At 47.6% G+C, this 12,649-nt stretch overlaps 1 protein-coding gene across 1 annotated transcript in view; it reads right to left on the reverse strand.

The window, feature by feature from the left end:
* The window catches only part of myo1f (myosin IF), a 180,548-nt gene that overhangs the window by 126,510 nt on the left and 41,389 nt on the right, over nucleotides 1-12,649 (reverse strand). The window contains exon 2 of the mRNA XM_038777186.1: nucleotides 5,827-5,964. Coding sequence (XP_038633114.1) covers nucleotides 5,827-5,964 — 138 coding nt within the window. The remainder of the gene's footprint in view (nucleotides 1-5,826; nucleotides 5,965-12,649) is intronic.

Here is a 12,649-nt window from a genome sequence, read left to right on the forward strand (position 1 = left end):
ATGGGCAGGATTTTCTAGCCCCCAAACTGGCAGTCATCGTCACAGGTGGGACAGATGTTTGGCGAGCTGGTAAAAGTCAACAACTCTCCAAATTTTCCCATCCTGCCTGGAACGATGCCTGTCAGTGTCAAGGCCAGGAAATTGTGACCTATGTAGGTTAGTAACCTGTGTAAAGTATTGGTGGGCAACCAGCCCCATAGCACATAAGAAATAGGAACAAACAAAACAGCATTTAAGCATATTTCATAATTGAGTAAGGTCAAGACATTTCTTCAAAACTCCACTTTCTCTCCCAATCCCAAATACCTTGATTCCCTTTGAAAGCAAAAACAAATATTAGTTTCGAGGACATGGAGCAATAGAGCATCCACAGCATTCTGAGGTAGAGAATGTCATAGATTCACGACCTTCTGGCTGAATAAACTTCTCCTCATCTCAGTCCTAAATGACCAGCGCCTCATCCTCGGACCATGAACCTTAGTCCTGGATTCCTATCTGGGGGAATGAGCCGCTCAGCATCCACCATATCAAGCCCACCCATAATCTTATATGTTGGTCATGGGATCACCTATCCTTCTTCTAAACTCCAGCGATTGTAGGCCCATCCCACTTAATACATTATTTATTGTCCCATCAAAATCCTCCACATTTTCAGCCACACTCCGTTACTCTTGTACTCCAACTCCTTTGGAATAAAGGCTAACATACCATTTGCCTTCCTAATCATGTGAACATTCTAGGTTTTGTCTACAATGGTATCCAAATCCACCTGAACATTTCACCAAATATAATATGTTTTTCTATTCTTCTTATAGTGAATACCCTCAAGTTTCACATTATACTCCATCTGTCACCTCCTTGTGGGACACAGTCAATATGTTAGAGCCAATTCTTTCGAGAAGGAAATTCGGAAAGGCAAAAGGTGGTTGAAAGTTGGAATTCTTTTCTGCCAAAGTAGCTTAAACGTGCGGAATCAGTTGGTGACAGGACAGGCCCACTGTGGAATGCCACAGTTAAAACCCCTGGCTGCTGTTCCTGCCACAGGATTTGTTTCCATGTTATGCCACAATCACCTGGCTTGTGCCATCTTCCATTGTGGCTTGTTCGCAACCACTCTGTGACGTCTGTCATCCAACTACGCCTAGGTCGACCCCTCTAGGAGAGATGTCTAGCTTTTCAGCTCTGCCCAAAGGGTGAAGTATCAACACTTTTGTTTCTGGATAGCACTGGCTGATTTAGCACAGTGGGATAAACAGCTGGGTTGTGATGCAGAACAAGGCCAGCAGCACGAGTTCAATTCCCGTACTGGCCTCCCCGAACAAGCGCTGGAATGTGGTGACTAGGGGCTTTTCACAGTAAGTTCACTGAAGCCTACTTGTGACAATCAGTGATTATTATTATTTAGAGTTCTTTTTGTTCTTGCAATTTCAATGCCTATTCGTTTGTCTTATGGTCTGTGTCTGGAATTTTTTTAAGAGTACCCAATTCATTTTTTCCAATTAAGGGGCAATTTACATAGAACAGTACAGCACAGAACAGGCCCTTCGGCCCTCGATGTTGTGCCGAGCAAGGATCACCCTACTCAAACCCACGTATCCACCCTATACCCGTAACCCAACAACCCCCCCCCCCCCCTTAACCTTACTTTTTAGGACACTACGGGCAATTTAGCATGGCCAATCCACCTAACCCGCACATCTTTGGACTGTGGGAGGAAACCGGAGCACCCGGAGGAAACCCACGCACACACGGGGAGGACGTGCAGACTCCGCACAGACAGTGACCCAGCCGGGAATCGAACCTGGGACCCTGGAGCTGTGAAGCATTTATGCTAACCACCATGCTACCGTGCTGCCCTTTAGCGTGGCCAATCCACCTACCCTGCGCATCTTTTGGGTTGTGGGGGTGAAACCCACGCAAACTTGGGGAGAATGTGCAAACTCCACATGGACAGTGACCCAGAGCCAGAATCGAACCCAGGACCTCAGCGCCGTCAGGCTGCTGTGCTAACCAGTGCGCCTCCATGCTGCCCTGTGTATGGAATATAGCATCCGTATTTCAAAGCCCTCTATTTTCTTCCACAGATCTTTACTTATTGTCCAGGTTTCTGAGACATGCAGGAAATGGATAGAATGCAGCACCTCATGAGTTTTCTTCCTTGTTACAAGCGTGGGGTTTCTTGTTGTTAGCACGTCCTTCATCTTCACAAGGTCACTTTTGACTTTCTATATAGGACGGCACGGTAGCACAGAGGTTAGCCCTGTTGCTTCACAGCGTTAGAGTCCCAGGTTTGATTCCCAGCTTGGGTCACTGTCCGTGCGGAGTCTGCACGTTCTCCCCGTGTCTGCGTCGGTTTCCTCCCACAAGTCCCAAAAGACATGCTTGTTAGGTGAATTGGTCATTCTGAATTCTCCCTCCATATACCCGAAAAGGCACTGGAATGAGGTGACGAGTGGCTTTTAACATTAACCTCATTGCAGGGTTAATGTAAGTCTACTTGTGACAATAAAGATTATTAAATTAATTTTAAAAATCCAACTATCACATCAGCTATCTTCTGTTATCATTTGTCCTTTCAGGGGTGGACTAGTGACCCAGAGTAATGATCTACGGGCCTGGGCTCGGATTCCACCATGGCAGATGGTGGACTTTTAATCTAATAAAAGCTGGAATTTAAATTTCTGATGATGACCATGAAACCACTGTCGTAAAAACCTAACTGGTTTACTAATGTCCTTTAGGGAAGGAAATCTGCCATCCTTACCGGGTCTGGCCTACATGTAACTCCAGACACACAGCAACATGGTTGATTCTTAAATGCACTCTGAAATGGCCTCGCAAGTTACTGAGTTCAAGGGCAATTAAGGATGGGCAACAAATGCTTGGGGACACCCACATCTCCATGAAAGAATATAGAAAAATAAACCTTGTGGCTTTATCCACTTCAATTTTCACTCTAGTTTCTACTAATATATTCTTTCTATCTGCATTCTGAACATCTAGATTTTACCTGATGTATGATATTTTGGAGGGCCTTGTCTGATTCTGAAAGTATAGAATCATAGAATTTACAGTGCAGAAGGAGGCCATTCAGCCCATCGAGTCTGCACCGGCTCTTGGAAAGAGCACCCTACCCAAGGTCAACAACTCCACCCTATCCCCCATAACCCAGTAACCCCACCCTATCCACATAACCCAGTAACCCCACCCAACACTAAGGACAATTTTGGACACTAAGGGCAATTTATCATGGCCAATCCACCTAACCTGCACATCTTTGGACTGTGGGAGGAAACCGGAGCACCCAGAGGAAACCCACGCACACACGGGGAGGATGTGCAGACTCCGCACAGACAGTGACCAAAGCCGGAATCGAACCTGGGACCCTGGAGCTGTGAAGCGATTGTGCTTTCCACAATGCTACCGTGCTGTAGTTTTGTGTCAAGTTTGTTAAGTTCTTGTCTTCTATTTTTTTTTTTACCCCTGGAAGGAAATCTAATTCTCTGAATATTTTTTCCTGTATACAGATTGAATAATTTTGGTGACAGGGCAGGGCTTTGTTGTTTTTCTTCACTTTCTTTGCTTGAACTGTCCATCTTCGAAAATTAAAATACCTACTTTGTGTCCTCCTCACAGTTTCATTTCCCACCACATCATTAGAAAACATGCATATATTACACTTTACCAAAATTATTAATACACATTATAAATAGCCGAGGGCTCAGATCTGGCCCTTGTGGCACTCGACTAGTAACAACCTGCCATTCTAAATCACAGGGCAGTGCCACAGTTATTGTGTTCAGAAGAGAGCAGGTTGTATGAGTGAATCACAGGGTGGGGCCGGAAGAATACGAAAAGGACTATTGAAGTTTATCCCTATGGGATCTTGCACCTTGCAACAACTCTAATGTTTCTGCCTCTTCTTAACAAAGATTCATTTAAATTTAAACGTTTTTCCCGATGTCTGCCGTAAATTTACTTTTCATCAATTTTCATTCACATCATCTGGTACTACTTTCCTGGCTTGCTTCAGAGTAATCATTTGGAATTATTTCTTTTAGATCTTTTTATCTTGATGGCTGTTTCAAGCCTTCTTTCTAGACTGTATAATTTAAACTTAAGTTCTAATTTTACAAGTCTGGCACCAGCAGTTGGGAGATCAGAACTGAAGTTTCCCAAGATGGGCTCTTCCCCTTTATTTCCTTACACTTCTTGAGCACAGGAAGTACATCAGGCCTGGAGGCTAATTGGCTGCATTGGACTGATTTTCACAAGCTGCACAGTGACAGTGTGACTGGGGTGCCAAGTGCATTTCCTTTTGTGGGCACAGGCATTTTCTAAGATCCCTTCATTTGAAACTCATGCAGCTTCCAGTGCTGATTGGACGCGCTAAGAGATGTGGAAATTTGTGTTGTGGGGAGCTATAACATCTGATGTAAAGACAGAAAGAATTTGCATTGGTATAGCACCTAGATGTCCCAAAGTGCTTTACAGCCAATGAAGTACGTTTCTTATCTTGCCACTGTAATACCCCTCATGAGGCCCTCGGGGATACCCTAATCGATCTCCCCAAGGGACCCGTGGAATATGAGCTTTCCCGCGAGTGGGTGGATATCCGACCAGCTGGGGCCCGCTGCCAGACTATGTAAAAGCCGGCCCGGACAGGATACCGGCATTTTGGTAGTTCCGACGGGGGATGATTGTGTGCAAAAGCCGCCATAGCAGCCATTTTCTATGTCTACAATAAACACGTGTTTATTCACCGACAAGGGCCCTCTGGATCGTCATGGTCACCATTGTAAAGTAGGAAATGCAGCAGCCATTTTGTGCCGAGCAAGATCCCACAAAGAGCAAGGTGAGATCATTTGTTTTAATGATGCCGGTTAAGGGATGAATAAACCCGAGAAAACTTCCCTGCTCTTCTTTGAATTGTATTCTGGGATCTTTTACGAGAGGCCAGCTGGTGCCTTGATTTAATGTTTCGTCTGAAAGACAAATGTGGCAGCTCTGCCTTAGAGGGGCGCAGACATTTCCTGTAACGTTAAATGTCACTGTTAGCTGGTGACATTTCACCTTCATTTTTTTTGGAGGATGTGACGGGTTGCTGCGAATGCTCTGTAGAGTGGGAGGACAATTTAAATTTTAGAAGAACTGTGGAATTTATGCTCAAAGACATGAGGCAAAGAAGAGTTGTCTTGAAATACTGGACTGACTGGTGTAGGATAAATGGAGCTCCGAGGATACCCAACACCCTGCATGATGCAGTTCTGTTGGTTACAACAACATAGACGTTGACAGAATAGATACCCTTCCCGATTCATAAACTGGTTCAAGGAGTCCATGTAATACATAACTGAGGTCCTGTCCTGTGGTTCTATTTATAACATCAAGGATCTTGGATGCTTTTTTAAAAGCTTGTCAAACGTGCTATTGGCTTTTAAAAAATAAGTTACCAAGTTGAAAGTAGCATACCCATTATTATTGTTAGGCCTCTTTTTAATTCTTCCTTTTTGTGGCCTTTAATCAGAGTTGCGTCTGACATAGGAACGAGGCAAAGGCTGCAACAATGCCCACTGATGATATAATTTAAATGCTTAACATGCTCATACCAAATTGCTCTCCGCATTATTTCAACAGAATTAAAATGAGCAGCTCTTGCTCTGCATTGGAAAAGCTGGCCATTCAGGGTGAATTGTATATTTTCTCTCTCCTTCTTACACTTTGCAATTTTCGATATTGAACTATCAGCCATCATCTGCAGTTACAAACCCCAACACAGTTGTACAGCACCATCGATAACGTTATGTAGCTGAATTGAAAGGATACAAATATGTAGTCATCCAAGTAGCGTTTCTTCAAATTTTCCACAATAGCCTCCTCTGTGATTTTAGAGAGAAGAACCATGTCATCCACTCCACTTTGTTTGACATTGTGGCTCTGCCAGTGATATCTCTCCTTACTCCCCTGTGTAAAAGAATGAAGATGACTGTTTAAATGTTGCCATGATGGTACCTTCGCATTTAACAAACAATTTACATGGGATGTATTTTACATGTACATATAAAGCACGCACTCATATACATTATACACTTCCAATACTTGATTGTAGGAAAGTGATTCCAAACTTTTAGATTTTCATAAATTATTGTCACCTTGTCCAGTTGTATTTTAAGAAAACCAGCAATCTGATATTTCACAAAATTCAATTTTACCTTCAAGCATTTGAAGTTGGAATGGAGTTATATGCTGTCTACATCTTTAAAAATAAAACATGTTGATGATGGCTCAGTAGCCAAATGTATTTGAACTGTGATTGTTTTAGCAACAGGGATTAGGAATGTTCAATCATTGATTCTTGGGGCAGAGTTTCCCCAGTCCCATGGCTTTGGAGGCAGGGGGTCTGGAGAAATATAGAAAATAAGTTTTGAGAATACTCCCAGCCTCTTTGCGAATTCCCTGGAGGCAGAAGCGCAGTGGTAACAGCAGCAGACCTGGCAGCAGCAAGCACATAGTTAAGGCCTGCAATTTTGCCCAACGTGCACAAGACCCCTGCTCTGTCTTCAGCCTGCTTTCTGACAGAAGGTGAGAGTACAACGGGAGGTCAATGTGCCATGGGTAGAGGGTGGAACCTTCTGTTCTAAAGTCAAAGTTGAGTGGCGGGAGCAGGAGTCGGAGCGGTTTCCGCTGGGAGTTGTGAAGGTTGGCCCGCTTGATCTTGGGCTGGGCAGCTCATTACCTATGCATCTGTGCGGAGCACAGTGAATCCCGTGGCGGAGTTGAGTAGGAAATCGCCTTTCCCACCGTATTTAAAGGGCGCCATATTTAAAGGACGCGCGGTAAGCCTGTACTATCCTTGTCATCTTTGCCTGGCCACAGCTCAGCCCTTGCCCTCTAACCCTTCCTCCCTTAATTGGCATCCTCCATGCCACATGAACTGCCACCACTCAGTCTCGGGCATAGGCTGGCATTTACGGGAACTCTCCAAACAGGACAATGCAGCGGCAACTCACCAAAAAATCACGGAAGAAGTCACCTCGCCAGGTTCGCACAACTTATGTACAGTCCTGAAAATGAAGGTTCTAATTTCTCACTCGTAACTAGCTTAATTTGGAGGGGGAACTTAATTCCAGCAAGGTGCATGCAAAAGGGCTTTCGACATTATTCGTCAGGAAGCTTGATCCGCCTTCAAATTCCTGAGAACAGAATTCCTATAGTTCATCACAATGTGAGGATACTGATTTTTGGCCTTGTGGCAGATCAAGTTCCCCTACCCATCAAACTTCACCGTGTTGGCAGATGGGAAGGTTCGGCTCAAAATATCAACTTTGAAGGACCAAATAGGCAATCGGCCTGAAGTCATCGGCCTGCAAATGGAAATACCTCACCTACAGATGGATCCAACTGGGCAGAAGGGATTGTCTGCCAATCACAATTATCATTATCACACCTCCATTGCCAGCTTCTGTTCCATTCAGATCACAGCCATTCACAGTGGGACTGCCGGGAATGCTCCTATTGGGGTACTCTTGATTGGCTGCTTCTGCAGTCTGTCAGCGATCCCTAATTGGACTGTGTATATAGAAGTAGTCCGCTAATTGGTTACCTACCATAGCATTCGGCCAGTTACTGCATAACTGAAAGGTATGGCTTTGGGGCCTGGAAGTGCTCCTGGCATTGGGTTCTCAAAGCTCGTGGCAAAATTCATTGCTTGAACACTGAGAGGAATGACATGTCGATTTGATTTGAGCATGACTATTGATTAGCTTATTGTCTAGATTCTGCCAGTTCCCCTCAGAAGCAATCACCAGGTGGGCCCATGAGAGCAGCATGGAAAGCATCATTGAATTACTTACTCTATAGCCAACCCATAGCACTGTGACTGGGATTAGGCTGACCCTTTCCATTAAGCTAACCCAATGCATCACAATGTAAACATTCTACAAAGAGAGAATTTTAACATTGTACTGTCACATCTCAAAGCAGTTTTCATAGGAAATTAAATGATTTGACAACAGAAGAATGGATAATGAAGATTAGGTGACACGATGGCACAGTGGGTAGCACTGCTGCCTCATGGCGCCAGGGATCCAGGTTCGATTCCGACCTTGGGTGATGGTCTGTGTGGAGTTTTGGAGTTTGCACATTTTCCCTATGTCTGTGTGGTTTCTTCCGAGGGGCTTTCCTCCCATACTTCAAAGATGTGCAGGTTAGGTGAATTGGCCATGATAAATTGGCCCAAAAGGTTAGGTGGGTTATAGGGATAGGGTAAGGGAGTGGGCCTGGTTGGGGTGCTCTGTCAGATGGTCGGTGCAGACTTAATGGGCTGAATGGCCTATTTCAGAACTGCAGGTATTCTATGATGGAGGTTAGAGAAGCTAGATCCTCTCGTACTGAATAGACGCTGTCAGATAGCATTCAAATACTGACAATGAGACAGCATATAAGTGTGCACAAGGATATGACCACATGGGAAAATAATGTTAAAATAATTTTATGCGTGAAATGTTATTTAAAACGGAGATTTCACAGTTTTACACCTGAAGGTTTCTGAGGAATACACTGTGTGAGAGGGTGATTATAATATCACAGGCATCACAGAGACAAGGTTGCGTAAATATATAAGGATAATGAACACTTTGTGGGAGTGGAAAGGGCAAACTGGCTGTTGGAATAGCCATTTATGTGGAAAATACTTGATCAGAATGAGCTTGGCATATCCAGCCCACTGGGCATGAGTTGGAGTCCGAAAGTTGGGGTTAAGAGAGATCTGTCTTCTCTCGAGAAACTAGGTAAGGAGAAAGACTGGACTTAAATTTTTGGAATCAAGAAAGGGTAGTGTATACAATGCAGCTGTTGTGGATCATTTCAATTTAGCAGGGATAAAGATAAAAGACTTGCATTTATATAGTGCTTTTCGTGATATGACTATGTTCTGAAGGACTCCGCAGCCAAGAAAATACTCTTGAAGTGTAGTCAGTGTTGTGAAACATCGAGGAAATGTGGCAGCCAATTTGCACACAACAAAATCCCTATACAATAACCAGCTAGTTTGTTTTAGTTACTGTGGTAAACCACTGTTGCACCTATATTAGGTGATGTATGGTAGGACCTGTACTACAGGTATGACGGTAGTCCCTGCCTGCTGGCGGAGTATAAATATGTGTGTCCTCCGTGCAGCAGCTATTTTGCCAGCTGCTATGGGAGGCCACACATCTTAGAGCAATGAAGCCTCAGTTGTATTCAACTCTCGTCTTTGTGCAATTTATCGTGCATCAATTTATTGCTCTAAGATTTTCAGAAGATGGACCTCCGTATCAAGCCGGATCGCCTTCGTATCAAGCCGGATCCGCAATCAAGCGACGCCAAAAAGGACTTTCAGCACTGGCTAGCTTGTTTCGAGGTGTTAATCAACTCGGCACCCAGCCCTGTCTCGGAGGCTCAGAAAATACAGATACTGCACTCGAGGTTGAGCTCCAACGTCATTCCGCTGATCCAGGACCCGTCAAACTACGCCGAAGCCATGACGCTACTTGATGAAAATTACGCCCAGAAGATGAACACGCTCTTCGCCAGGCACGTGCTCGCCACTCGCTCTCAACTCCCTGGTGAGTCCATAGAAGACTTCTGGCGGGCCCTAATCCCACTAGTCCGGGATAGTGACTGTCAGGCCGTTACGGCCACTGAACATTCTAACCTCCTTATGCGGGACGCTTTTGTTACGGGGATTGGTCGGACCTCATACGCCAGCGACTTTTAGAAGGGGCCACGCTCGATCTCGCAGAGACAAAGAAGCTAGCGCTCTCTATGACAGTCGCCTCATGCAATGTTCAGGCCTACACCCCCAGCTGCGTGGCCCACCCCTCCTACGCATCATGGACCCCACACACGGCCGCCCCAGTGGGGGCCTCACCCAGCCAATACGCATGCGCCACGCGCCAGCCAGCGAACCCCGGGGGTCCCCGATGTTACTTTTTCGGCCAGCAGAAACACCCTCGCCAACGCTGCCCGGCCCGCGCTGCCCTTTGTAAGGCTTGTGGTAAGAAGTGGCACTTCGCCGCGGTGTGCCAGGCCCGCGCAGTCGCCGCTATCATCCCCACCCCCCTCGTTTATGGACAATGGGTGCCGCCATCTTCACTTCCCCAGACCACGTGCGGCCAGTGGGCGCCACCATCTTCTCCCCCTCAGACCACACGTGGCCAGTGGGCACCGCCATCTTCTCCCCCTCAGACCAAGCGCAGCCAGTGGGCACCGCCACCTTCCCCTACGCGCAACACGTGCGGCCCATGGGCACCGCCATCTATTTCAACCCCCGCCACGTGCGGCCCATGGGCGCCGCCATTTTGCCCTCCCCAAGATCTTCAGGCGCCGCTATCTTGTCTCCCCCACGGCACATGGGCACCACCAGCGTTCCAGGACCTGTGCCCCCCCGGGCACCCCATCATCCGACACCAGCGACGACCAATCACGACTTGCCTCAGTGACCATCGACCAGTCTCGTCCGCACAACTTGGCCACCGCATCGACCAGCGTTAAGATCAACGGACATGTTACCTCTTGCCTGCTGGACTCCGGGAGCACTGAAAGCTTCATCCACCCAGATACGGTAAGGCGCTGTTCCCTCGCGGTACACCCCACCAATCAAAAAATGTCCCTGGCCTCCAGATCCCATTCCGTGGCGATCCGGGGGTACTGTATAGCCACGCTCATGGTCCAGGGCGTAGAATTCAGCAGCTTCCGCCTCTACGTCCTCCCTAATCTCTGCGCTGCACTACTACTCGGCCTAGACTTCCAGTGCAACCTCCAGAGCCTAACTCTGAAATTTGGCAGGCCCCTCACTGTGTGCAGCCTCGCGACCCTAAAGGTCGATCCGCCTTCCCTCTTCGCAAATCTAACCCCAGATTGCAAACCCATCACCACCAGGAACAGACGGTACAGCGCCCAGGACAGGACCTTCATCAGGTCTGAGGTCCAGCCGCGGCTTCGGGAAGTCATCATCGAGGCCAGCAACAGCCCCTGGAGAGCCCAAGTGGTCGTAGTTAAAACTGGGGAGAAAGACAGAATGGTCGTGGACTGCAGCCAGACCATCAATCGGTACACGCAGCTCATCGCGTACCCCCTCCCATGCATATCTGATATGGTCAATCAGATTGCACAATATCAGGTCTTCTCAATGGTAGACCTCAAATCTGCCTACCACCAGCTCTCCATCCGTAAAGCGGATCGTCCATACACTGCCTTCGAGGCAGATGGTCGCCTCTATGACTTCCTCAGGGTTCCTTTCATCGTCACCAACGGGGTCTCAGTCTTCCAAAGGGAGATGGGCCGAATGGTCGACCGGTATGGTTTGCAGGCCACCTTTCCGTACTTAGACAACGTCACCATCTGCGGCCATGATTAGCAGGACCACAATGCCAACCTTGCCAAATTTCTCCACACCGCCACTCTCCTAAACCTCACCTACAACAAGGAGAAGTGCGTGTTCAGCACAAACCGCTTAGCCGTCCTCGGCTATGTGGTCCAGAACGGAGTTCTGGGGCCCAATCCCGACCGCCTGCGCCCCCTCATGGAGCGCCACCTCCCCACTGCCCCAAGGCCCTCAAACGCTGCCTGGGGTTCTTTTCATACTACGCCCAGTGGGTCCCAAACTATGCGGACAAGGCCCGCCCACTCATACAGTATACCCATTTTCCCCTGATGGCCGAGGCTCAACAGGCCTTCGCCCGTATCAGAGCCGATATCGCCAATGCCGGGATGCACGCAATAGACGAGATGCTGCCCTTTCAAGTGGAAAGCGACGCATTAGACGTCGCCTTAGATGCTCAATCAGGCAGGCATACCCGTGGCATTCTTTTCCCGCACCCTTCATGCCTCAGAAATTCGGCACTCATCCGTCGAAAAAGAGGCCCAAGCTATCGTTGAAGCTGTGCGGCATTGGAGGCATTACCTGGCCGGCAGGAGATTCACTCTCCTCACTGACCAACGGTCGGTAGCCTTCATGTTGAGTAACACACAGCGGGGCAAGATCAAGAATGATAAGATCTTGAGGTGGAGGATCGACCTCTCCACCTACAATTACGAGATTTTGTATCGTCCCGGTAATCTCAACGAGCCCCCAGACGCCCTATCCCGAGGTACATGTGCCAGCGCATAAGTAGACCGACTCCAGGCCCTGCATGACAGCCTTTGTCACCCGGGTGTCACATGGTTGTACCATTTTATAAAGGCCCGCAATCTGCCCTACTCCGTTGAGGAAGTATGGAAAATCACCAGGGACTGCCAGGTCTGTGCGGAGTGCAAACCGCACTTCTACCAACTGGAACGCACGCGCCTGGTGAAGGCCTCCCACCCCTTTGAGCGCCTCAGCATGGACTTCAAAGGCCCCCACCCCTCCACCGACCATAACACGTAATTTCTCAGTGTGGTCGATGAGTACTCCAGATTCCCCTTCCCCATCCCATGCCCCGACATGACGTCTGCCACATCATCAAAGCCCTCAACACAGTCTTCGCTCTGTTTGGTTTCCCCGCCTACATCCACAGTGACAGGGGATCCTCATTCATAAGTGATGAGCTATGTCAGTTCCTGCTCAGCAGGGCTTCGCCTCCAGCAGGACGACAAGCTATAACCCCCGAGGAAACGGACAGGTAGA

This window comes from Scyliorhinus canicula, chromosome 18 (assembly GCF_902713615.1).
Source record: "Scyliorhinus canicula chromosome 18, sScyCan1.1, whole genome shotgun sequence".
Lineage (NCBI taxonomy): Eukaryota > Metazoa > Chordata > Chondrichthyes > Carcharhiniformes > Scyliorhinidae > Scyliorhinus > Scyliorhinus canicula.